The 26,680-nt window shown below is 39.2% G+C and overlaps 2 protein-coding genes across 8 annotated transcripts in view; one reads left to right on the top strand and one right to left on the bottom strand.

The window, feature by feature from the left end:
* LOC118897018 (centromere protein P) overlaps window positions 1-1,336 on the bottom strand; it is a 234,680-nt gene extending 233,344 nt beyond the window's left edge. For 2 of the 4 annotated variants that reach the window (XM_036855744.1, XM_036855743.1), the window contains exon 1: window positions 903-1,256. In XM_036855744.1, coding sequence (XP_036711639.1) covers window positions 903-1,009 — 107 coding nt within the window. In that variant the 5' untranslated portion in view covers window positions 1,010-1,256. The other 2 variants (XM_036855745.1, XM_036855746.1) reach the window with 2 other exon arrangements.
* Window positions 1,337-1,451: 115 nt separating this feature from the next.
* On the top strand, window positions 1,452-26,392 carry NOL8 (nucleolar protein 8). Of its 4 annotated transcripts, none has more exons than XM_036855971.1 (17): window positions 1,452-1,667; window positions 2,709-2,874; window positions 3,593-3,655; window positions 5,037-5,115; window positions 6,506-6,641; window positions 7,163-7,231; window positions 8,863-10,740; window positions 12,024-12,137; window positions 12,608-12,730; window positions 13,017-13,107; window positions 15,938-16,076; window positions 16,728-16,805; window positions 21,745-22,016; window positions 23,553-23,679; window positions 24,249-24,319; window positions 25,450-25,529; window positions 26,001-26,392. In XM_036855971.1, the coding sequence occupies exons 2-17, from the start codon at window positions 2,736-2,738 to the stop codon at window positions 26,049-26,051; spliced, it is 3,510 nt and encodes a 1,169-aa protein (XP_036711866.1). In that variant the 5' UTR covers window positions 1,452-1,667; window positions 2,709-2,735; the 3' UTR covers window positions 26,052-26,392. The 4 variants fall into 4 exon arrangements, with proteins under 4 accessions (XP_036711866.1, XP_036711864.1, XP_036711863.1 ...); XM_036855969.1 differs by having other exon boundaries at window positions 2,651-2,874; XM_036855968.1 differs by lacking the exon at window positions 1,452-1,667 and adding an exon at window positions 1,675-1,762.
* The last annotated feature ends 288 nt before the right edge of the window (window positions 26,393-26,680 follow it).

The following is a 26,680-nucleotide window of genomic DNA, read 5'->3' as shown; positions in this document are numbered from 1 at the left end:
TGGATTCCAATCCAGCTCTAACACTTACCTTCTCTGAGACTTCAGCAAAGCAACTTAATTTCTCTGAGCCTCAGTTTCCTAACTCTAAAACGGGGTTAACAACAGCACCTACCTAACTCAGAGGATTGTCGTAGGTATTAAAAAGAGATGATGTACGTAAAGACGTTTGCATCTCTCAGTCTAGCACTTAGTAAGTAATAGACAGACCATGGCTATTGGTAGTAACAAAGACGTTATGATGCCACCGCTCTATGGTAGACGGCACTCTTCAGTTATTTCTACCTATTAGTGCATATGGCTCTGTTCGCCTTTAAACAGGGAGTTCCCCCACTTCCTTTACAGGGATGCTTCCCCTCCTCCAGTATATGACAATCACCTTCGCAGCTTTTGCCAAATTCTCCTATAGACTACACTGCCTAGTCTTCTTTATATCAACTTACTCTTTTACCTAAATTATTTCTCAAAGGAAATTTCGTATCACTACCGTAAGCGAAAAATCAGTATCACTTGCCACAGTTAGGTGACTCATAAAAACAAATACCATGAAACCAGAGTTTTTAAATTCCAACTAGATACTGCTGCCCACTAAAGGCAAGATTGCTAAGGAGATAAGCAAGACTTTCACCTTGATAGTTACTAGCAAGAGAACACCTTAAAATGAAATGAAATGAAACACCTTAAATGAAAACACCTTCCCCATGAGTGTGATTAAATCAGTTAATATATGGTAATACGTTTACAGCGGGGTCCACGCGTGTACTCATCACTCTCAGCCCTGTTGGAACAGACAGATAACGAGTTCCCGCCCACGTCTGGTGCTCGGGAAAAGTCTGTGGAGAGGTCCGGGGCGCCTGGAGTAGAGATCTTCACCTTTCCCACTGGGCCTGAGGAAGGCCACGTACCGAACTCGGGAGGTGTCTTCCCCGGGCGCCGGCGGCTCCACGCACGCCCGCCTCAAAGCGGTGATCTCGGCTTCCAAAGCGCGGGCCTCAGCCCGCTGAGAATCCATAGGGCCGCGCTAACGGGAAGCTGCCTGACAGAGGCGCGCCACGTCCTGTTCTTCAAGCCTCGCGCGCTGCTGGCGTGGACCATCCCGGAACTCGGCGGGGGAGGCAGGGGAATGACGCGCGATTCCCGCGCTTATAACCCGCGCTCGCAAGCATCCCAGCCTCGTTGCCATCCCTGCTTACGTTTCCACAGCTGTCCCCCAGCAGTCCCTACGCTTCAAGAGAGTTGACTCCCTCGAACCCAAAGCCCGAGGGCATACCTACCCACCCCGACTTGGTGGCGCCTTGGAGCAACCAGGAAGAGCAAGTCACAGAAGAGGAGGTTCCGGGAGCACTTAAGGGGTGGAGTCTCTTTATTTTTCTTCCCCTCCCTCACTTCCGCCGACCATATCTAGGAGAACACAAGGTGATAACCCTCTTCAGTATGAAGTAGGGAATTTTAATTTGGGTTCTTTCGCGGATGTTGAGGCAGGGGACGGAGGCATCGCGGTCGCCCGGAAGCCTGGAAACGAAATAAAGAGCACTTGGGAACTGTGCGTGGTAGTGGAACCTTAGGATGCTGGGTTGGAAATCCAGTAGGAAGGAAGAGAGGCGACACTTGTTGGGACACGTGACTAGAAGTTACGGCCCTAAACTGCGCGGGATGTAAAAAACGAAGTGGTGAGGAGTGGGTTTGTGGCATGGGATGTGCCGAGGCCAATTGGCCTACGTTCTCCCTTCTCGTCTTTGAGTCTTCTCAGAGGAAGAAGGCTAGGGTGGGTAGGTTGGGGGCGGAGGAAGCTACCAGGAAGATGTAGGCCATGGCTCACGCCTAGATCAGGAGCGATGCTCAGGGCTTTTGGCGCTGTTTTGGGGTCGCGCGTGGGAGGAGTCTGGGAGCTGAGCGCCAGCCGGGTGCTAAACGAGATTAGAGATCTCATGAAAAGCCTCAGATCTCAGTACCTCTGGAAGAGTTTTCCTGAGTCCCTTCTAATCCAGCAATTTCCCTAGTATAAAGAATTACAGGTTCTGAAATTAGATTTGGGTTATAATCTTGGCTTCACCGCTAATTCTGAATGGCATTGGGAAAGTGACTTAACCTCTCCTGCTTATCTGAAAAAAGATGCCTGCAAACTATTTTGTACAACGCTGGCACATAGTGTTTTTTAAAAAGTCTGTATTAGCTATATCAGTTGCTTTTTCTATGCCTGAACAGCACTTTGTAGATATTTCTGTTGTGACATAGTATTGCAATTGCAGCATTTGCTTACTTCTCATGTGACTTTGAGGAGCTTGAGGATTGAGAGCTTTTTATATTTTCATCTGCTAACCTGTCCCATCCCATTTCTGTCAGCGTTTGTTAAAGTGAATGAATAAAGGGAAAACACCTAACAATATGGATAAGTAAAATCGGGAGGAGTAGAGTGTAATATTGTGGTCATTTAGAGGGAAAGTATGTGCCTGTACCTGTGTCTGTGTGTAGAGGTGCTGTTCCAAAATGCATTCATGAAGAATGTGGATGTAGGCCTTGAACAGAGTCTCCAGAGATAAAATTTGGAGCAATACAATAGGAAGTGAAACACAGCTCCAGGCAACCAGTTTTGCATAGAAGGTTCAGGGAAAGGAGTTGAGGGTTTTTGTTTGTTTTGTTTTGTTTTGTTTAGATTTGAGAAGATTTAAGGGAAAGAGCTCTTCTCTGTAGATAATTATTTTTTCCACTAGAAATACTTGAGTGTATGCCCAGCCTTGATGAAAGCCAACAGAGAAACGAAGCGCCTTTTTGTGGGTGGCCTTGGCCAGAATATTTCTGAGGCAGACCTACAAAATCAGTTCAGCAGATTTGGAGAAGTTTCTGATGTGGAAATCATCACTCGGAAAGATGACCAAGGTAAATTTATAGTTCTTCATGGGTAGTTAAAGGCAAATATAACTGAAGTCAAGTATCACAAAATAAAGGAACCCAAGAGATGAATGTTAGCCCTGAACACTGAAAGTGATATGTATCTCATTACATGATACTGTTGTACTAACCCCCCACCCCCCATCCCTCCCCCTCCTATGCTCTGGAGGTGTTACGTGTGACCTGGAACTTGCCCAGAATTACGTTTCTGAAATCAAAAATTTCTAAATTCCCAAACATCCGGTTTTTGTTTTTGTGGGTTTTTTTTTTGGCCGCACGGCTTACTGGGATCTTAGTTCTCCAACCAGGGATTGAACCCAGACCCTCAGCAGTGAAAGCACGGAGTCCTAACCACTGGACCGCCAGGGAATTTCCAAACATCCAATTTCTGAAACATGTAGCTTTCAGTTTTCAGAGCTAAAATTCTAATAATTAGTAGGGTCCTATTAAGTAGAATATCACTAACATACAAACATGCAAAGTGCTTCCTTAACTGAGTACTTGACATTTTTCTCTTACGTATTTTCTTTTGGAATATTTAGATAATCATGCTTTAAAAAAATGCAATCTTTGTATCCAATGATAAATAAACAAGGTTTTCCTTTGAAAGAGTAAGTTTCTAAGAGCTCTTTTTTAAATTTAGAAACTTAATAACTTTTACATTGTTCTCTGGGTAAGAATTTAAATTTTTTTTTTTTTTTTTTAGGAAACCCACAGAAAGTCTTTGCATATGTCAACATCAGAGTAGCAGAAGCAGACCTGAAAAAATGTAATGAATGTTTTCTATACTATTTACCAGTCCATGTCACCATGTAATTTGGAATAACTTTCGTTCTAAACCTAAACATCCACCTTTAACTCATCCTGAGGGACAACCACGATCAAGAGAATTTCCATATCCTACAATTCAGGAGGTTTAGGTTCATTCCATAATGAATGACATACGGTAGCACATTGCCAGTGAGTTTGCTCAAAAATGGCATTCTCAAATATTTTGGACAAGGGACCACACTTTAATAGAAACTGCCTGTTACACATATCCCACTGGATATTATGAAATACCCACCTCCCCAGTGTGTTCATTTCTCAGCAACTAATTCTTGTTATTAAATGCTGTTAGGAGAGGATTTTAGAATATGCCCTTATAAGATCATATCCTTGAAATTGTGGAATCTCCATCGATAAGTTTAGTAAAGCTGAGGGCCACCTGTGACCTTCAATGAATAAAGAGGGGGAGATAATTCATACTGCCACTGATGTAGTAATGCATTCTAATTATTTGGAGACTGAAAAGTCAAAAGACACTGAGTAGGAAACATGCTAATAGAGAAAGAGGGCCATTGGCCTTTTGTAATTTCATTTTCAAAAAATTGATTCGTTCAGTTAGGAAATAGATATGACAAATATGTTGCAGTTAAGAACACATCAGTTCTGCTGTGTGACCTAGCAGTTTATTTAAACTAGAAGACCCGGTTTGCTTATCTGATGTATGACCAAGATACTGCTTATCTCATAATATTACTGTGAAGATTAAGTTGAATAATACCTTTGTACTTAGCATAGTACCTACCTTATAGAAATTTCTGTTAGTGGTAATTATTAAGGAAGCTGATAGCAGATGTTGAGAAAAATCACCTACTAGGGCACAGTAGTTTAAACACAGTTTAGTTACTTGCAGCTAATATGTTTGCAAGTTTCACAGTGATAATTAGTATGAGGTGATAAATAAAAGTGAGGTGCTGCAGGATTCCAGTGTCCTCTGATTCACTCTAAGAAAATTACATTAATGTTTTATAGTTTTAGTGTGGGAAATAACAATGAAATGTTAAATAAATACCAGCCATTTGCCACAGATTCCTGACGTTACTTTATAAACAAATGACAAATTTTGCTTTATGGTTTACACATTTGCCTCATTCAAATCTTTCAATTACACAGGGAGGTAGGGAGTGTAAGGATCTAATAAGTGGTCAAGATGAGAATGGGACCTAAGCCTTCTCCTTCCAGGTCTCATTTTCTTTATTCTATTTCCTCTGTGTCTTTGTGGTAAGCAGGTTTTCTTTTTTTGGTACTAACTAATTAGTAAAAGCACATGCTGCTATATATTTTTGCATTGCCATGTACTTGGGTACTAATTCTTTGCTTTATAGGTATGTCTGTTTTAAATAAAACAAAATGGAAAGGTGGAACACTACAAATTCAGCTAGCAAAGGAAAGTTTTTTGCACAGGTAAGATTTGCTCTACATGATTTGACCCAATGTTTTTTATATTGTAAGTGGTTTTATATGTTCACTTAATTGATTTGAAGCTATCAAATAATGTACTATTACAGTTTTAGCAAATATATGCATTATAAGTAGAGCTAAAATCCTTCTTAACTGTGACTCACTGGGACCCCAGACCCCACCAAAGAAGATAATGTAATGCTCATATATACATATATTTTAACCCATAAAAATATATACTTATTTCAGCTTTTTAAACACAACCTTTTGTGATGATGTAGGTCTTCCCCCTTCTTGTAATGACTGTTTAGTACTATTTTAGAAAATGGCTGTGCCACAGTGTAGTTAGTCATCCCCCACTCATGGACATTTAGAACATTTCCACTTCCTCTTGATAAGAGAAGACTCTTGAGGATGGTCCCTCTGGGGTTTATGTCAACAAAAGGAGTTGCTATGTCATAGTTATGCACATTTAAAATTTTAATAGACAGTACCAAATTGCTTAAGTTGACTTTAGGCTGTTAATGAAAGTGTCATACAAAAACATAAAGATAATAGGAAATCCCTGTATGAGAGGCATAAGATTAATTATGCATGTGATTTAAGAACAAGGCAATGTAAAAACTATTAAAGCATTTTAAGATCCTAAAAGTATTCTTAGGGAGAAAAGATTGTATGAGATTGGGTGCTTCCAAAATAGGAGACATTTTAGGAATGTACAGATGGAGTGACCAAGAGCGTTTTAAGATTGTTGTGGGCCAAAGAAATGGCACAAGGAAAAATAAGGTCTAAACCAAGTTTTGAGGGAGTGGTCTGGTGACAAAGGTGAGGATTTGATTTTATTCTTCAGCTGGGGGCCTCTGTGAACAGGGTAGTGATGAGATTTTCATTCAGCAGCACTTTGCTGCCTGTTATATGCAGGAACTGGGGCCCTAGGCCTGAGCAGGTGAGCACACAGTGCTGCTGCCTTGGAGTGTCTATGCAGTTATGCCTGGGGAGCATGAATCTTGGAAGTTGGAATGTAAGAGAGACAGACCAGAGGCAAAGAGGCCAATGAGAATTGGTCAGCACAGTTGACCAGGCCTGTATAAGGTGGCGGAGTTTGAATTGGAAGATTGAGTTGGCGTTCTGCATTCTCTTTGTTGTGAGAGTAGAAGTATTCAAGACTTAGCATATTAGGCTCTGAAAGACACCTCTTCCTCATAAGGAAGAGTGAAAGGATTAAGGATAGATAAAATGCCAAAAGTACATAAGTTGAAAGGGAAAAACTGAGAGACCCTAAATGATCTCTATAAAGTTAAACAGCTTTACAGTATTAAAAAACAAAACAGAAGCACTGTTAATAGTGTGGTTGGTTATTTTAACTCTTATTTATATTTTCTGTTTGATTCAGATTGGCCCAGGAGAGAGAAGAAGCAAAAGCAAAGAAAGGAAAATCAACAACAAGCAACACCAACTTGTTAGAAAAGATGGGAGTGGTGGATTTCCATGTGAAAGCTGTGCCAGGGACAGAAGTACCAGGGCACAAAGTGAGTCTCCTCTGGTAGCCTGAGTAGCTCAGGAACCAATTCCTGAGACCAGGTGACCATGAGCATCATGTTTTAAAGCAATTGCTGTTTTCTCTTGCTTGGAAGCAGTTAACATAGATAGTGCTTTATGGTCTTCAGATGCATTTACAACTCTTGGGAAAGCACAGTTTTCCCCCATTTTAGAAAGAGAAATCAAAACCCAAGTGGAGGCAGGTCTCCCAGGGGGCATAGGTGGTGAGGAGTGCAGGCAGGTCCCACGTTTGCCTTTTTAATGGCTGTTATTTGTGTAGCATCCTACATGGTTTATATGGGATGAATAACTGCCCTAATTTTCCTCCTTTCTTTTTCCTTTCCTCATACACATTTTTGAGCACTCGTGTTTCATTATCAGAAAACTAAACCCAACAGTAATCGTGGTCCACTATGAGTTCAAATATTTTTAAGTGATATTTATGCAGTGTGGTTAATCTTTTCCATTTGTGACAAGTATAGTAAATATATTCTTTTTTTTTTTCTTTTAGAATTGGGTTGTGAGTAAATTTGGAAGAGTCTTACCTGTCCTTCACCTAAAGAATCAACATAAACGTAAAATATCCTTAGCAATTGGCCTTTCAGAGAAATTATTGTTTACTACGATGTGGATATTTGCAAAAGTTTACTTCATACCTTTAGAATTTCACTGCCTCTGTCAGTAAATCTTTAGATGTTTGTGTAACAGTTTTTATGTTCCCAATTTCTAAGTAAGGTAAGACCCACCTACCTACATGTATGAAACAATTAGAGGATAATGAGAGAATGTAATGAGGCTTTATGCAAGTGATACAAATGATGATTGTTAAAGAAGCACGTTGACTTACTAATTTATACCTCATTCTTCTTGTTTGACATGGATTCAAAGCCATTGCCAAAGGAGCTAAAGAAGGACAAGGGAACACAGCACAATCATTAAACAAGGCTTTAGAGGAAGTGGGATAAGTTCCACATTAATTGAAAAGAGATAGGAAGGAGTCTAGGAGAGAGGAAAATAGTAGGTAGAAATGTGTAGACAGGCAGAAGAATGGTGGATGGGGAAATAGTATGGAACCCAGTATGAGCAAATTCAGATGCCCGTTCCCCTGAGGAAATGAGGTCAGATTGTCTAAGACCTTGAATTCCTAGTGTCATGGACTTCTGGGCAGAGGGTGTTTTTTGTATTCTTTTAGCTCTAACCCTGTGTGTCATGGGAAGCAGAAGCAATTTCAGGTATTTCGAACAGAGGTGTGTCCTCACTGTTCACGGCTATTGAGGCCCCTGGAGCCCTGGCCACAGCTGCTGCTTCTGCTGTCCCTGCCAGTGGCACTAAAGTCAGGGAAATACTTCTTTCTTCTTCACCTTCCAGCTTCCGACCAATGGTACCACTGACAGCAAAGAGGAGGATTTGGAAGGACAGTGTAAAGCCAAGAGACAATAGACACTGTTTGGCACAACTCACATATAATTGTCCATGTATTCAGTAGTTACTAAATGAACAAAGGGACTTTTCAGTAGTGATAGATTAAAGCAACTTATACTTGTCTATTCATATGTTTTAGGAAATCAGCAAATGCCAGCTGTCACTACAGCACAGTGACATTAACTAGAATCTTTCTGGACAATGTCAGCAACAAAGACCTGGTAAAGAATTATTAGCCTTCTAAGAAAGACCTACAAAATGCAGAGAGTGAGTAAAATGTGAAATGGATGTCATTGAGCTAAGAGAATCAGATCTAGGATGAGCCAGCATTGAGAAGACAGGAATGGCCAAAAAGTTTGAGAATCTTTGAGTCTCAGGTTTGAGATACCAACACTTAGTATCTAGCTGTGCCCCCTCTGGGTTCCTCTCTATACTCCGCTTTATGGTATTAGCTCAGTGGATAGACTTCTCAGATTTACAGAAAAGTCTTGTGGCCTCTTGTACCTAGAATATAATCTGAATCGGTTTGCTGTGATATACACATGCAGCCCAAGTAATTTCTGCCAATTAATAGTGATGGTTCTTGGTTTTCACTCTGGACATGCCATGGACATGTCAGTTCCAAAGACCTGAGTCACCTAATGAAGTCCTTATTTTGTTTGATAGGAAACTGAGGGTAAGATGAGTCAATGACTTGCTCAAGATTAAACAGTATTCTTTTTGCTTTACCAGTTTGATATGTTTTTCTAAAACCTATTGCCTTTGTTTTTTTCCTTGACTGTTGGTGACATCATAAAGTATGATCCCTCAAAATACTGCCACAACCTAAAGAAAATAGGGGAGGATTTCACAAATGCTATCCCTATATCCAGCCTCACTTGGGAATTGGAAGGAGGGAATGATCCTGTGAGTAAGAAACGACGAGGAGAATTCTCTGACTTTCACAGCCCTGCCAAGAAGATAATAAAAGTGCAGAAGAATGAGGGTTTCACTGCATCTCTGGCTTTGAGACCAAAACCTAGTAGCATAATGGGGAGTCCACATTTAATACAACAACAGGCTGCACAAAATACACCTCATAATTCCATTACTCCTAAATCACCCTATGTACCTGATTCTGATAGTCAGAAACTTAAAAATGTATTTTTTCAGACGTCTGACTTAGAAACTACCAAAAAGAGAAATAGCATGTCTGATGATGATATTGATTCTGAAGATGAATTAAGACTAATGATTGCAAGAGAGGAAAACCTAGAGAAAACTACATGGTCCTCAATAAATGAATCTGAAAATGATCCCTTTGAAGTTGTAAGAGATGATTTTAAATCACATTTTCACAAATTTCATACTTCAACAGGTTTAGGCATCAAAAATAATGTCTTTTGCCTCAGTAGTGAAGATAATGTTATGGGAAATGATTGTGACTCTGATTCAGGAGATACAGATGAAATCATTGCAATGAAAAAAAATTCTGATAAGATCAAAAACAGTGTAGAATTTTCACAAACAGAAAAGTCTATGCACAAGAAAACTTATTTGAAAAATAGAAAAAAATGTGATCTTTCTGTTGATTGTATTAAAGTACAAAAAAGAAAAAACAAAGAGATAGCCCTCAGTCACAGAATTAAGCCTCTTAGTTGTGAATCTCCGATTGAGTCCAGTAGCAGTGAAGATGCTGATTCTGTATCAGAATCAACCGAGTCTGAAGGAGATAAGGAGTATAACACCATGATGAAAAACTGTCTCCATATGAATCTCACTTTAGCTGATTTGGAACAGTTGGCTGGCAGTAACCAGGAGGCGCCAAAAGAGGATACTGAGAACAATGGCCAGAAAACCACTGCCAAGTCTGACAGAGCCTCCAAGAGCCACAGAACTCCAGGTGGCCTCCACAAAGGCCAACAGTGTATTCATCCTGAGGAGATTGTGGCTTCCCTTTTAGAAGGAAAAGAGAACACACATGGAAAACAGGAACCAAAGGAAAATACCTTAAAGCCAAAATTCCAGGCTTTCAAGGGAGTAGGCTGTCTCTATGGAAAGGAATCAGTGAAAAAATCCTTGAAAGAGAGTGTTGCCTCTAACAATATTAATGAAGATCATAAATCCTTGAAACTTGAGGATCCCAGGAACATGTCCATGAAAAAATGGTCCTTGTACGCTAATGGCCCATCAAGTAAACTGCCTCTTTTCCAACATGCAAAGAAGGCAAATGACTCAAACCAAATTCAGCCTCAAAAGAGACAGTCTACTTTTGAGAGCCAGGCTCACAAGGTGGTATTCCCTAGCAGTTCAGAAAAGGGAAATGGAAATCCTATTTCTAGTCTGTTGCCACTAAAAGATAAGAAATCTTTGAGTCTTGGTGCCAAGACTCCCAGGAGAGGCTTTGATGAAGACTGTTGCCGCAGGACTGGAAAGTCAGGAGAGAGCTCCGAAAAGAGGCCTGATCTGTGCAGCCGCAAGGCCCCTGAGAAATCACCAGAGGTCTCCTCCAGGAGAGACCCTCAGGGAAGCAAAACTGACTTCCCACTTTCTGTTAATAGTTCATCAGATGTTAATGCTAAGGATAAGCACGCTGAAGATAATCAGAAGCGTTTGGCAGCCTTAGAGGCAAGGCAGAAAGCAAAAGAAGTACAAAAGAAGTTGGTTCACAATGCTCTGGCAAATTTGGTGAGTATATTTTCAGTCTAGGAATTTAACAAGAACTTGTTTCCAAGTCCAACCTTTCTTTCCCACGAAGGTAGACAGGCTCCTTTAGAGCTGAATGTTTGTGTTTTGTGTCCTTGTATCTTTAGTAGATCCGGATATCTCTTTAGAAGCTGTAACTGATATAGTTAAGTGATATGTCCTAATATGTCTGAATGTACGTATAAATCACTTGCCAAGTGATTCATATCTTACCAAGATTTACTGTAATGAGTCTTTATTCATTCTTTCAACAATTGTTAACTACCTGTGAAATTCCAGGCCTTCACAGCAAGTGCTAGATTTACAGAGAGGATCACTGTTAGGTGGTCGGTATTGGCTTACAGTGTGGTGGACAGAAGGTCACAGTTCAGTTCCATGGGATGAGAAAGAAGTACGCCTGTGTGCTCTGACAGCACACTGGAGGCATACCAATTTGTTGGCAGTGGTGGGGGGAGGGGGGTGGGGAGCCAGTGCTTCCTCAGCTGAACTGATTCTAGTGTGAAAGCATCAGTGGGAATTGGTCTGGCAGAGGTAAAAGGGTACGAAGAGAGAGGAAAGGCATTCCAAGATAAAGGAATAGTTTGTACAAAACTGAATATTTGCAATCAGTGTGATTAAATGTATAGAGTACAAGATGGTGAGAAATGAGATGAGAGAGATAAGTAGGGGTGAGGTGTGAAGAGGCTACAGGGGTTGGACTTTATTCTCAAAGCTGTGAAAAGACTAAAGAACTTGAAGCAAGGGAATGGAGATTAGTTGTGTATATATTGGAACAGGAGTTGGCAAACTAGATAGAGCTCACAAGCCACTAGCCCATGGCCTATTTTGGAAGAGCCTCCAAGCTAAGAATGGTTTCTACATTTTTAAAGGGTTTAAAAAAGAAGAAGAATACAGAACCAAAACTATATGTGGCTTGCAAAGCCTAAAATATTTACTCTCTGGTCCTTGACAGAAAAAGTTTGCCAACTTCTGTTTGGGAAAGATGGTTCAGGACATGATGAGAACAACAAATCAAATGGGACAGACAGCCTGTGGGAGGTCTTGAGCCAGAACCAAGGCAGTGACAGTGGGAATATATTTTTAAAATAGCAAGAAGGTCCAACTGATGGGACTTGGTAATAAACTGGAAATGGAGAGAAAGAGAAGTTTCTATCTTGGGATGATGGCATCATTCACTATATAAGAAAATAGGGTCAGAAATAGACTTGCTAGGGGAAGGAGATGAGGGGTTCTCTTAAGGGTAATGCTTTTGATGCCCACTCTAGGATGGTTATTCAGAGGACAAGCCAATGCACATCATCTTTGGTTCCAACAGTGAAAGTGAAACAGAGGAGACATCCACTCAGGAGCAAAACCATCCAGGAGAGGAACCAGTAAAAGTAAGAAATTTAGGATGTCCATGTCGGCATTCCTATACTTTTGCAGATCCATTTCTGCGTGTTGCATACCAAGACTTGCACACAACTGCTGGGCTCAACATAAAATCCTCTGGGAGCCATAGTGAAACCCAGGGCTCCCCTGACCATCACGCATGGATACCACAGGGGCCTACATAAATCTATCCACATCATCTGCAAAGTGACATCAGTATTATTGAAACCCTGCAGAAAGTGTTCACACATTTAATAACTCCCCCCATTCCAGGCTGCATTAGGAGCCTCTGGATTTAGTGACCCAAGGGGCCAAGTAGATATCACTGAGTCAGAAGTTTCCATTCTAACCACCATCCAGTCTTTCCTGGGAGATGCATCTGGGTTGTTGTTCCATACATGTGAGGAGGAAGATTACATAATGAAGGAAATACTGTCTTGGTTATTAATAAACGTTTCTATCTTTACCTATGTAACAGGAAGCCATGGGTGGAGCCTCTGGGAAGCTCTTTGACAGCAGCGATGATGAGGAATCTGGTTCCGAAGATGACAGTAACAGGTTCAGAATTAAACCTCAGTTTGAGGGCAGAGCTGGACAGAAGGTTAGTGAAGACTGAAAATAATAAAACTTGCAACATGTCCTTATTTTTCGACATAGTCCTTAAATCTATGCTAGTGCAGGCAGACCTTGACCCACACTCCAGTGTTAAGGTGTTTATTTTAATAGTGAGTCCTCCATGACCCTCTCTGATTGGTTCATGGGTAGGTGAGGTTATGCAAACATTAATGTAGTGAATTTCATGGCATGGAGGTATACTTGGAAGGTCTTGTTTATAAGTTATTTCTTGGGAATATGGCTGTCAGTTGTCTTTGTGTTTTGTCTTATAGCTCATGGATTTGCAGTCTCACTTTGGCACTGATGACAGATTTCGCATGGACTCCCGATTTCTAGAAAGTGATAGTGAAGAGGAACAGGAAGGTAAATGCCTTATTGTCCAAACAAACAGTCCTGATGTCAGAGCTGGGGGACCTTGAGAAGTCATGTAGTCTAGCTTCTTCACTTAACACATAGAGAAACTCTGTACCCCAAGACACTGAATTGTGGAGCTTGTAATCCAATAGTTAGCTTACTCAATACTTCTTGAGTTTGTACATATTAATTTATTTATAAAATTATAATTACCTGAAGCTGCCAGAAAAGACAGGAATAGTTAGCATCCACCAAAGATACCATCTTCCATCATCCTGTCCCTGGCATTAGAGAGAAGGCAAGGACCCTACCTGTCAGTAGATCAGGTCCTGGTGAGGCTGTGGAAGACGGTTACATCACGCTTGGCTTACTTAAAGGAAGTGTTTATCTTCCCTCCAGCGTGTGTGCTGGGTGCAGGTTTTTAAAAACAGTGTACCATTAAATGTCACTCTACGTAAATTCATCCCATGTGAATATATCTAACAGCAGTGATGCTACCAGAAGCATCCTGATTCTGCTCTTACTTCCTATACTGTTTTCTACACCAGTGGTTCCAGACTTTCTCTACAAGATCTTCTACTCTTATCCTTTGCAAAAGACCTTACCTCATACCTCCTACCATCCTCACTTGAGGATGGCCACCTCAAGTGAGCTCCCTGCTTTCCTTTCCAATCTCAGAACTACTCTGTCCTTACTTTTTTCCTCTTCATGAGTTAATCTAATCTGCATCTTAATCTTCCTCATTCATACCTCCTGTTAGCTTCCTTTCTTATGCGCATCTTCATACTTTCCCTTTCTTCTATCTCTTCCCTCTTTCTACAGACATAGGTCTCATAGGTTCAAAAAGCCATTTCTTCAACCCTGCCAGTTTTCAAGTTGCCACTCCCATCTTTTTTCAGTTCTAAACCTGTAATGAAAAAATAAATTGCACCTAATTTAGAAGCAGTTGGCTTTTTATTGAAAATACAACCTCTGGAAATGATGCTCTTGATTCTTTCAGGTGATTATTGTGTATATTGTACATTTCTGAAAACAAGTGTTCAGAGAGTAAGTTCTCCAGGATCCACAGCAAATTATGTTTCAGAGCTTCTCACTCAAAATTCCATGTTGAAAACAGGAATGGACAGAACCTTGGGAATAGCCTAGAAGCTATACATAGAGTTTACTTTCTAACTTCTGCCACTTTTGTCTGTCTCTTTACAACTCTTTAGTATGCATTCCCTGCACATACTAACTGGTTCACCAGATGCAGTGGCACCTTCTCAAGCTTCTTCAGCCTGCCTGTGTAGCATTTGTCACTGTTGATCATCCTTCTTGAACTGTTCTTTTCCCTTGGCTTCCATTGCACTATAACTTCCTTATTTTCTTCTTAATTCTCTGTGCCTAATTTTCCCTTTGCCTTTAGATATGTAAAGGTTCTTTAAGTCCCTGTGGCTTTAACCTTCTTTTGTGCATGAATATTTTCCAAATCTGGGTCATCTTTGCTCCTGACTGTTCTGCTGAGCTCCCAATTATTCTTTTTTCAATGCCTGATGGATATTTCTCACAGGTGTCCCTGAACGCGTGTTAAAACGCAGCAAATCCCAAACTGAATTTACTCTCTCTCAGGTGCTCTGGACCCTTCTGTTTCTGTTGATGGTACTTCCATTCTTAGGGCAGTCAGACATAGAATCTCTGTCTTTTGTTTCTTTCCTTCCCAGCTTTTGAGGCTGAATTTTTTGTGAGTTGCACAAAGACTGTCCTGCAGGTAAGCAGCCTACAAATACCTTGCAGCCAGTCTACAAATACCTTGAGCCCTTTCTAGCATTGTGTTCTATTTCCTAATGGTCAATATTAGGGTAAAATTGAAAGTACCATTTTCTAAAGTCAAAAATTGTTGAATATTAGCAGTTTCATATGGTTTAACCTAATGCAATGTAAACTCTTTGCACTTTCTTATTTCAACGTACGTATTCATTTCTTCCCTTGCCTGGCATGCTCTCCTTCCTCCTCAGGGGATCTACATTGTCTTTCCTACCTTAGACTCCACCTGGTTTATAAAACATTTCTTAATCCAATTGAACATAATCTTTACCTCTTTTGAACCCTTAGACACTTTTGGGTCATCTCTATAGAGAACTTATTCAAATCAGCATTTTATTCTGTTTATTTCTGTTACTTGGTTGTTTATATCCTGCAGTAATTTGAAAAGGTCTTTAAGGCTCACTTAGACTTCTTTTGTATTTCTATCTATAATCCAGACTAGCTGTTAAATGTTTAACTTTGTTCTCTGATATTTGTCTGTTTCTAGTAGCTAAGGATAACAAGCTTCTAGGGTTCCACAGTGCCCTGTGTGTAGGCTTTCTTCCTGCAATATTTATTACTGAATCTAAAGGCTAAAGTAACTGTCTACTAACATCATATTAATAGTCAGTAAAATTAGCATCTTTCACTATCTTTCATTTTTAGATTTACATGTAATTTAGATTAATTTTTAGAAAGTTAAAAAATCAAAGAATCTCTAATCACTTTAGTTTTATAATTAGTATCTTACTCTATTACATTTGTCAATCTTTACCTTAAGAACTTTTAGACTTGCCACTGAAAGCCATTAAATTCAGATTTCATTTTTATAATTACAAACAGAAATGGGAATTTTGTTTGCTGGTCATGCAGTTTCTAGATTCACTATGACATTGGGGATCTTGGGGATAGGGAGGTTAGCAAAACAAGGTTTAACTTTTCTTCTTCATATCTTAATGTGCTTTGCACATGTTTAGGTGCTTGATAAATATTTGATTATTGAGACTTCTCAAGTTATGTTTGCCAAGAGATTACTAATTATCCTCTTCCCTCTAAGAAATAAATGAAAAGAAAACTGCTGAGGAAGAAGAGCTTGCTGCAGAAAAGTTGAAAGCCCTGAATGTTGTGCAGAGTGTTTTGCACATCAACTTAAGCAGTTCTACAAGCAAAGGATCAGTAGCTGCTAAGAAATTTAAGTATGGTTTATGTTTCATCCCATTCTGCCCTCTTTTCCTTTGCCATAAAACGAGGCCATTTTAAACTTCCTGGGGAGAGCAGTTAGCAACATGTATCAGACCCTTAAAATTATACTTACCTTGACCTAGTGATTCACTTCAAGAAACTAATCTTAAATTATTTCTGTATTTATTATTAGTAAAAAAATTGGAAAACTGTTTAAATATTAATAAATGTAACTGTTTACTATGGAAAATTTCCATCATATAACTTAGAAAGACTAGTGTAATGAAACCCCTGTGTACCATCACCCAGCTTCTACAATCACCAACATGTGACCAGTTTTCTCTTTGACACCTTTACTCACTTCCCCCTACTTTCCTCACTGAAATATTTTATGCAAATCCCAATAGCATATCATTTTATCCATATATTTTAGTATGTTTAAAATAATATTAAACATTTTTAAAGACCCAGGACAAGTCAAAACTAGATAATTTAAAATATGATTGCTTCTAAGGAACTCCTAATACACTTCTTTGATATTATGTGGCTTTTTCTTGCTCAAAAAGTGGAATTGCCTTGGTATTGCATTATAATTTGCTATTAGTTTTTTGCATTAATGTTCTGAATTGTCTCTTCCAACTTATCACTCTCTTTTTTTTTAATAGGGACATCATACGTTACGATCCAACAAGGCATGACCATGCCACTTACGAAAGAAAAAGAGGTGATAAACCAAAAGAAAGGTATATTAAGCTACTACTTCTAGTAGCAGGTTCATTTGAATTAATCTCATTTCAGACAGTGAGAAAAGTAGATAGTAACAAGTATCACATCCATTGGTCCCCATTGTATTTAGTTTAAGAACAGGGAAGGGGGAAAGAGAGGAATTATTGATGTGGTTGAGAGAGTCTTACTTTTGACAAAGGAATCTCATGCATAGAAATGATGATATGTGCCCCTTCTCTAGTAGGTGTCTTCTACTTATATTAGTTTCCTGTGGCTTCTGTAACAGATTGGTGACTTAAAACCACAAAAATTTTTCTCACAGTTCTGGAGGCTAGGAGTCTGAAATCCAGATTATTGGAAGAGCTGTGTTCCCTCTGGAGATTCGGGGGGGAAAACTCCATTTCATGCCTCTCTCTTAGCTTCAGGTGACTGCCAGTAATCTGTGGTATTCCTTGGCTTGTGACTATATTATTCCAGTCTCTGCCTCCATCTTCACGTGGGCTTCTCATTTCTATTTGTCTCTCATCTTTGTGTCTGTTATAAGGACACTTGTGATTCCATTTAGAGTCTGCCTGGATAATCTCTTCATTGCAAAATCCCTAACTTTATTACAAAGACCTTTTTTTCAAAATAAGGAAATATTCACACATTCCAGGAATTAGGGCCCGGACATATCTTTCTGGAGGCAACCATTCTATCCACTGCACTACTCTAGTGTGGTAGGAGCGTCTATTTCTTTTTTTTTTTTAATTTATTTATTTATTTGTTTTTGGCTGTGTTGGCTTTTTTTCTTTTTTTTTTAATTTTTATTTATTTATTTATTTATTTATGGCTGTCTTGGGTCTTCGTTTCTGTGTGAGGGCTTTCTCCAGTTGGGGCAAGCGGGGGCCACTCTTCATCGCGGTGCGTGGGTCTCTCACTATCGCAGCCTCTCTTGTTGCGGAGCACAGGCTACAGACGCGCAGGCTCAGTAGCTGTGGCTCACGGGCCCAGCTGCTCCGCGGCATGTGGGATCTTCCCAGACCAGGGCTCGAACCCGTGTCCCCTGCATCGGCAGGCAGACTCTCAACCACTGCGCCACCAGGGAAGCCCGGAGCGTCTATTTCTTATAGATATGCTGTCATTTTGATAAATATGGCAAATATATGGAGCAACCAGTAACTTTGCCTGATTTAATTTTTTGATTTTCCTACTATTTAAAATCACTAAAGGCACTGTGGTATCCTGAATTAGATCCTGGAACAAAAAAGACACTTGTAGAGAAACTGGTGAATTGGGAACAGAGTCTGTGTTTAGTTAATAGTAGTGTACCAGTGTTAATCTTTTAGTTTTGACAATTGTATCATATCTATGTAAGATGCTACCATGAGGGGAAACTAGGTGAAGGTTATTTGGGAGCACTGTTTCCAGTTTTTCTATAAATCTAAAATTATTCCAAAATTAAAGATTTCTTTTAAAAAGAATCGCATACCAGACCAAAGTAGAACATAAACATTCCCTGCAATGTAGGATTCCACATTGCAATGTGATTCTGGGTAGTCTCTGGAGAGGTTGCAGTCAAAATGTTGCTTGGGGCTTCAGTCTCCGAAGGCCTGACTAAGCCTCGCGATGTACTTCCAAGATGGCTCACTCACATAGCTGTTAGCCAGTTCCTCACCTTGTTGGCTTCTCCATTAGGCTGCTTAAGTGTTCTCATAACACTGACCCAAAAGAGAGATAGAAGGAGGAAGCCACAGTATATTTTATGACATAGTCTTAGAAGTCACACAGTGACACATCTGCCTTATTCAATTTTCTTGAAATAAGTCACTAAGTCCAACCCATAATTTTATAGGGGAAGGGGAGATTAAGCACTCATTCCTGAAGAGAGAGGCATTGAGGAATTTGTGGACATATTTTAAACTACCACAACCTGTCCTCTGGTCGAAAATTGTTTTATATTCCTACCATATGCAGAATATGCACAACCCTGCTCTAGACTCCCCAGAAGTCTCACCTTTTTATAGTGTCAGTTCAAAATCTAGGATGTTGTCATCCAAATTAGATTTGGTGTAGATGAGGCTTATATGTTGTAGTTTCTTGGGTACAGCACCTTGAATACAGTTCTTTTTCATCAGAATACCTGCTAACTAAAGAGACAGTTGTCTTCCCCTCCCCCAACATAGTGGTGGGACAACATAGGATAACCACTGTAAACACTATTCATTGGAGGAACACAGGAGGCACAAAGGAGTCACTGGTCCATAGTCGTTCTGAAATCTAGGCAGGCAAATGTTGGGAGTTCTTTGATTAGAACTGAAAGCCTGGGAATAATGCTCCATGGTTCTTGCCTCTGCCTTTTGGCTTATCCTTCCTTGTTTATGAATGGTAGCCCATGTTTGCAGCTGAGTAATTTTCTCAGCCTGCCTTGCTTGTAGAAATGTGGGAGTCCAAAAGGCTCTTCATTGTGAAATGTCTCTGTACCTATCAGTCCAATCTAGTAGTGTTTCTGTTAATATAATTCTCTTAAAATACTTGTGGGTTTCCTGTGAATCTTCTTGGGGTTCACTCCATTAGACAAAAGTCACACCCACAAATCACTGTAAGATAAGCCTTTTTTACTGTGGGGTTCTGCTGAGACTGCTGAGAGTCAATACCTTTTAAAGGAGTTTAACTCCTCAGAAGCCCTCTTGTTTGAACAATTGAAGTTTCTGAGCTATGTTTAGGGTCTTAACAAAGGATTTTATTTTATATTTAGACTGGTCTACAAAGTTTTCTCTTCAGAGTCCAATAGTAAATATATTAGGCCAGATGGTCTCTGTTGCAGTGACTCCACTCTGCCTTTGTAGTAGAAAAGCAGCCATACACAATACATAAAACAAATAAGGGAGACTGTGTTCCAATAAAACTATTAGTAGGACACTGAAATTTGCATTTCATATAATTTGTATATGTTATGAAATCATCTTTTTATATTTTTCCAATCATTTCAAACTATAAAAATTATTCTTAACTTGCAGTCTGTACATAAATAGGCAGCAGCTTGGATCTGACCCAAGCTTTACCAATACTTGCTTTACACCATATTTTCCTGAGAGTCTTAGATTTGTTCTTTGCTTAGAAGACGTTTCTTAAATTTCATGTCATTTGCCTTCTGGAGAGTAGGAGTCTTCAAAACCATGAGGTCCTAGCTCCTTATAAAAAAAATTATGCCTTTAGTTTCACTATCTCTGCTCATATTTTACTGTAAGCAGCAAGAAGAAATCAGAAAATATCTTCAACAGTTTCCTGGACATGTCTTTAGCTAGTTCACCCGTTCATTAGGTACATTTTATACTTCCCAGTTAATAAAGGTGACAGTATTTCTAAACCTTCTGCCACTATGTAGCAATGACCTCCTTTCCTCCATTTTCCAATAGCATTTACCTCACTTTTCTGCAATTCTTTACCTGAAGCCTCAATGGCCGTGTAGTTTCTACTAACAGTTTCTTCAGGGCTCTTCAGGCTTTTGCTAACACCCGCCTCACTGACCTTCCAACTTCTACCTATTGCCTGGGCTCTAAAGTCACTCCTACATTTTGGGCTTTTATAGCAGTACCCCACTTCTAGGTACCAAAATATGTATCAGTTAGGTATTGCTATGTAAAAAATTGCCCCAAAACTCAGCTTGAAACTAAATTTTTATTAGGTCCCAGTTTCTGTGGGTCAGGAATTTGGGGGCACTTCACCAGGTAGTTCTAGCTCAGAGGCTTTCAATAGGTTGCAGTCAAGATGTCACCTAGGGCTGCAGTCTCTGAAAGCTTGCAATCTGCTTGCAAGATGGTTCACACACTTGGCTGTTGGCAGGAAGCCTCAGTTCCTTGCCTTATTGACCTCTCCTTTTGGCTATTTGAGTGCCCTCACAACATGGGATCTGGCTTCTCCCAAAGCCAGTGATCCAGAAAGGGGAGAGAGCAAGGAGAAAGCCACAGTGCATTCTATAACCCTGCTCTCAGTAGTCACACACCATCACATCTGCCTTATTCTGTTCCTTAAAAGAGGTCATTAAATATAGCCCACACTCAAGGGATTGGGGAATTAACTTCTGCATCTTAAAGAAGGAAGTATCAAAGGACCTTTGGGCCACTTTTAATACGACTACATCATGGGTCAATGATAATCACTTGGAACTGTCTAAAGAACACCATTTTTCATAGAACTCAGTTTCATAGGAGGCGTATCTGCCTTAAATTCTAACCAATGGTTTAATGAAGCATTAAAACTTTCTCTCTGTAAGATAGTCTCCACCAATAAGATGATCATTTAGGACATTATTATTTTAGGTAATATAGTTAGAATATTTGGCCTAGTAAATAGAGTAGACTCTAATAGAAAAGAGAATTTTAATCTTTTACTAGCTAAAAACTCAATATTGGAGACTGCCATGTAACTCTGGTTTAAGATCAAAAAGAAAAACATATTCCTAAATATAGAGCAGGTTGATGGTAATAGAAAAATTTCATTCCCAAACAGACTAGATTTAGCACATTTATAAGGCATTTCTAAAACAGAATTATGACTAAATCCTTTAATGTCAGTGTCATAAAACTCATAGAATTTTAGAATTTGAGAAAGTCTTATAAGTCATGTGGTTTAACATGGTTCATTTTACAAATGAGGATACTGAGGCCCATTGCAGTTAAGTGATTTTCTTACTCATAGCTAATATCTTAGGTGTGACTTCTGAAATGTAGTTCAGAGGATAAGAGATAGGAGAATATGATTCTTGTTTAATACTTGGAACTGTTTGAAATAGTTTTGTCTATAAAAAGCTTTTTGGTTAAGGTTCTGCCTTTATGAGTTTTATATGTAGATCCTCTTGGTTGTTGAAAGGATGGGACTAAAGTTATCCAAGGTGTTTTTCTTTCCTGATTTCTGGAAATTTTCCAAAAATTGACTTTTTTTGTGATGCACATATCTCTATATATGTCAATGCAGTAAAGCAAAACGAAAGAAGAAAAGGGAGGAAGCTGAGAAGCTACCTGAGGTATCTAAAGAAATATATTATAACATTGCTATGGATTTAAAACAAATATTCCAATCTACAAAAGATACCATTGAAAAGGAAGACAACACACCTTGGAATGAGGACTCTGATGGAGAGAAAGCCGAAGTAGTCCAGGACCCTACAGCTCTGATGACTGGGGATGAACAGCCCAGCGGGTTCACATTCTCCTTTTTTGATTCATACACTAAAAATGTAAAGGAAGGTACATTTTTTTTTTAAACGTTTTCATTTCAAGCGGTTTGAACTTAATTGATTGAATCTACTGTAACTGTAATGATTTAACCTTAGCTGAAGAAAGGATTCTTTCTTCCATCTAGATAAACAGTATTACAGTATTATAGTCAGCATTACATGACCATAAATGTACTGTGCCTAGAGCTGTGTTTAACACAGTAAGAAATTGTTCTTGCATTTGGAAGCAAACTTCTAGATAGCTGCCATATGAAGGGAAGCCAGAGAATAATGTGCAGCATCCCTTCTAATGTTGAGTAGAAATAGTCATGAAGAAGTATAAGAAGTCATATATTTAAATAGCTTTGTATCTTAGATGCAGTTGGAGAAGCCATGACTTCAGGAAAACCAGTGCTATATGGTAGGGAAAGGGAAGAAATAGGTAACCCTGGCTCTATACAAATAAGCTATGTCATCAGTACACCAGTTGTTTCAAACTTTATCCTTGGAGATTCGCCAGAACCTAGAGAAAAGTATCAGCACCAGTATAAACAATTTGGCATTCCATTTCAGGAGGTTTACCTCTGAAGTCCTACATAGTCTAAAAGTTAAAAACGCCTATTCCTTAGGAAGTTGCTCCTCACCTAGTGTTTAAGATGAAGTGTAGCTTTTCTGGAAGTTCATTGTAAAAAGCAAGATATACCTATACAGGAGAATACATGCACAGCTAACAATAAGCTCTATTTTAAAGATCAGCAGTTAAAGTAGTATCCATGTGTTTAGCAGGTGAGTATTAAGTGCCAGCTTTGTAGTGCTCCGAAAGGAGGTATAGCAATCTAGTAGTTTTTCCAAAATTGTTCTAAATAAGACACAATATATCGTTGCTCTGCTTACTTCATTCTCTTGCCTGTGTTGTCCATTTGAGTACCAAGGTCAGCCCTAAACTGTTGAACAGAGTTGATATGATATAGATACTGTCTTTAATTCTTCTAACTTTGAGAGCCAAGTGTGAGAAATTGGCCTTGAAATGAGTACTAAGACACCTCAGCAACCTGGGAGATGTGTTTTGTGTACTTAGAAAATTATGAGGACTTGTGAGGTGATCACCCACATCTTATAGCAGAAGCTTTTTCAGCAGTTTTAGAAAGAGGCTTTGGGAATTGAAAATATAAAGATATGTTCCTTTTCTCATTTATGAATAAGCAGGAAGGCAACCTGGTTTCACTGTATCATGTTACAGTTTAGGCTTCTCATGCTAGCACAGGTGCCATGCTTATTTTTTTTTTCTTTTAAATTGTGTTGCTCATTTATAAACCTTTAGTTTGTATATGTTTTTATAGTGTTACTATATTCCTTACCAGATCACCGTAGCAATGCCCAAAAATATGATAATAGCTTCTCTCAATATTTGAAAATCTAAAAAGATACTACATATTTTGAATTAATGATTAAGATATTTGAAATTCAGAAATATGTGTGCATGGTGAAAGTAAACAAATTAGTGTGTCCACAAATAATTGGTCGTTAGGTTACAATTCTGTCATCTTTCATTGTCATGACGATATAGAGACCTATAGAGTTGAGGCAGTGAAACCTGGGAAGATTGCCTGGCAGGGAGACCCTCGTTTCCAAGACAGCAGTTCAGAAGAGGAAGATGTTACTGAAGAAACAGATGACAAAAAGCCCAGCCCTGGGTAAGTAATGTGTTTCTGTCCAGGTTTATTTCATAATTCATAAAATCTGAGTTAGACATGCTTTAGAAATGTTATAGAAGTATCTAAGCTTAGCTTCTCAAGACAATTTTCTTTTTTTTGGCTCCTTTAGAGAGTTCTGTAGCCTTTTTGTAATTGGGAGCATGTTTCCTTTTCTTTGAAATTTGGATAGACTGGGTGGGGGATATGACGTGCATGGGGAAGAAAACCTGCCACTGAAGTCCCTGATCTGGAAAGAGTATGCTTCAGCTCGTTGGCTCCTACCCCATGGGAAACACTGGCAAATTGGGTAGCAATGGTGGGGTGAGAATATCAACAATCGGCACAGGGAAGATAGAGCTTGTACTTAAGTAAGTCTTCGTTACCAGAGTTTCAGGTAGAAGAGAAGAATGTTGAATAGAGAAAGGGTGGTATCACTTTAACTCAGGAAAGAAAAATGAGCAAAACACAAAGCATATATATTTAAGGAATAGTTCATTTATACTTACAGTGTAAACATTTCTTAAATATTGAAATTAAGTGGCCAATTCTCTCTTTCTCTCTCACTTCAGAGAAGTATCATTACCTGAGAAAGAGACCACTAGATTTTTCTTTTTCTCTAAGAATGATGAGAGACTTCATGGTAAGTCAATTTTTTGATTAAATGGTATAGAACAGGTAATAGTACAGCTCTCACCATAGCGCATTCTGATATACTAACATGCGTCCAAGTAAGAACTGATTGGGAAAAATTCTGATCCTTTGCAATGTCATGTGCTTTAGCCCCCTCTGTTAGACAGATGCATGTTGACTTGCAAAGCTCTGGAAAACTGAAAGCTCCCACTCGCCACTTCCCTCACTTGTTCACTGTCCTCAACAAGGGCTTGTTTTGTTCCAGGGGCTTACTGAGATACTAGACGTGCAAAACTCCTAAGTCTTTAGTACCGTAAAAAGTTCACATGAACTATCTCAATATCTTGTAATAACCTATAATGGAAAAGAATCTGAAAAAATATATATATGTATAACTGAATCACTTTGCTGTACACTTGAAACTAACACAACATTGTGAATTAACTATACTTCAGAAAAAAAATAGAAAAAAAAGTTCACATGAAAACTCTGAGGCTGCTGATGAAGTCATTTCTTTTTTTTTTTTTTAATATATTTATTTTATTTATTTATTTTTGGCTGCATTGGGTCTTTGTTGCTGTACGTGGGCTCTCTCTAGTTGCGGTGAGCGGGGGCTACTCTTCATTGCGGTGTGCGGGCTTCTCATTGCAGTGGCTTCTCTTGTTGCAGAGCACTGGCTCTAGGCGTGCGGGCTTCAGTAGTTGTAGCATTCGGGCTCAGTAGTTGTGGCTCACGGGCTCTAGAGCACAGGCTTAGTAGTTGTGGTGCACAGGCTTAGTTTCTCCGCGGCATGTGGGATCTTCCCGGACCAGGGCTCGAACCTGTGTCCGCTGCATTGGCAGGCAGATTCTTAACCACTGCGCCACCAGGGAAGGCCCAATGAACTCATTTCTTAAGCCTAACACAAACAGAAACCAAGTTACATAATAGTAAATGGTTTATAAACAGTAAAATCCTAGTAGTTCTACATTTTCATTTTGTAAAGAAAACAAAATATTTTTAAAAATTAGCATAAATTGGCCGGGGGCGGGGGGGAAATGGTCTTAACTAGAATTGAAGACCTTGATAATGCCAGCACTAGAATATTGTCTGTTTTAATATTAATGGGCTGTCTTGTCCTTCTTTATTTTCCCCTTTTAGGTTCTGACTTATTCTGGAGAGGAGTGGGAAGTAATATTAGCAGGAATTCTTGGGAGGCCAGAACAAACAGCTTGCGTATGGTGAGTAGTTGTATCTTCATATTAATTTAAAAGATATGGTGTTATCTTTGTGTTAATATTTGCCTGGTGTAAGAATATAGGAGGGCATGAAACTTAAGATAACTGAGAACATGACTTAAATGCTCAGAATTATAGTGCTGGAAGAGAAGTTTTAAGTTGTTTACTTCAATCAACCCATGGTGCAGTAAGGAGACTGAAGAGTGGCCTCACTGAGTGACTGGAACGAGTTCTGGCCATGCTTATTAAGTAGCAGGAAATCATAAGACTTTTGAAAGACTGAATTACAGTTTCCATTGTAAACACTTAAAGCCAAAAGTTTGAATATCCCCTGTACATTCCAAGTGAGCACTTCCAAAATGGCTTCTACAACCCTGACATTGAATAACCTAAATTTTACTTTATAGTTACTAAACACCTTGGAAAGTATTTACCTCTATTTTAACAAAGGCTTTTGGTTTTATGTTTTTCTAGGACTGTCGGAAGAAACATAAAGATGCCAAAAGGAGAGTGAAACCAAAATAATAAGTGTCGTCATTAGTTTTGATACTGAATGTGAACAAGGCTCACCTGTGGAAATTGGAGTGATCTAGAAAATAAGTTTAGCTGACAAAGAAGAATTCAGAGTGAAGGAATATTCAGAATCTTATCTGGTGGATATCATTCTGGTTGCTTTCTTTTTCTGTAGATTTCCTCTTCATTTGTTCCTAACTAATTACTTCAAATAATTAACCTGAACATTTTTTTTAATGAAGCACAAGATAGTCCCTCAAAATACTTTTCGTATATAATCTCTTTGCCCTCCATCTTCCATAACTAATGGCTATCTTCTGACACAAGGTTTACATAAAGCCTTTTAAAATATATGGATCAGAGCACTTGTATTTTCCAAGTTACATTTCGTGTGAATTATACTTGAAATATTTCTGATTGTATCAAATACACCTTACCTCCATCTTGTGGTTTTTGTTTAAGAGGTTGAAAACAAATCAGCCTTGAGTTCTGTACTTGTGTCCTGATGAATAAGCTAACTGAAATGCAGGATATTTCAGACCAACATCATGGGAGAGTTCTGTGAGGACCAGAAAAGGATGCCAAATGCAGAGTTTTCCTGTCCTTGGCCTCCATGAATTGAGGCCAAAATTCTAAATCCC

The sequence above is a fragment of the Balaenoptera musculus genome, chromosome 6 (assembly GCF_009873245.2).
Source record: "Balaenoptera musculus isolate JJ_BM4_2016_0621 chromosome 6, mBalMus1.pri.v3, whole genome shotgun sequence".
In the NCBI taxonomy this organism is placed as follows: domain Eukaryota; kingdom Metazoa; phylum Chordata; class Mammalia; order Artiodactyla; family Balaenopteridae; genus Balaenoptera; species Balaenoptera musculus.
This window is presented reverse-complemented; position numbering and strand designations above follow the sequence as displayed.

Coding starts and splice junctions, on each gene's coding strand:
- NOL8 (XM_036855968.1), top strand. CDS start 1,688: ATGGGATGTGCCGAGGCCAATTGGCCTACGTTCTCCCTTCTCGTCTTT. Junction 3,656..5,036: donor AGAAGCAGACCTGAAAAAAT/GTAATGAATGTT, acceptor TTTGCTTTATAG/GTATGTCTGTTTTAAATAAA. Junction 16,077..16,727: donor GTAGCTGCTAAGAAATTTAA/GTATGGTTTATG, acceptor TTTTTTTAATAG/GGACATCATACGTTACGATC.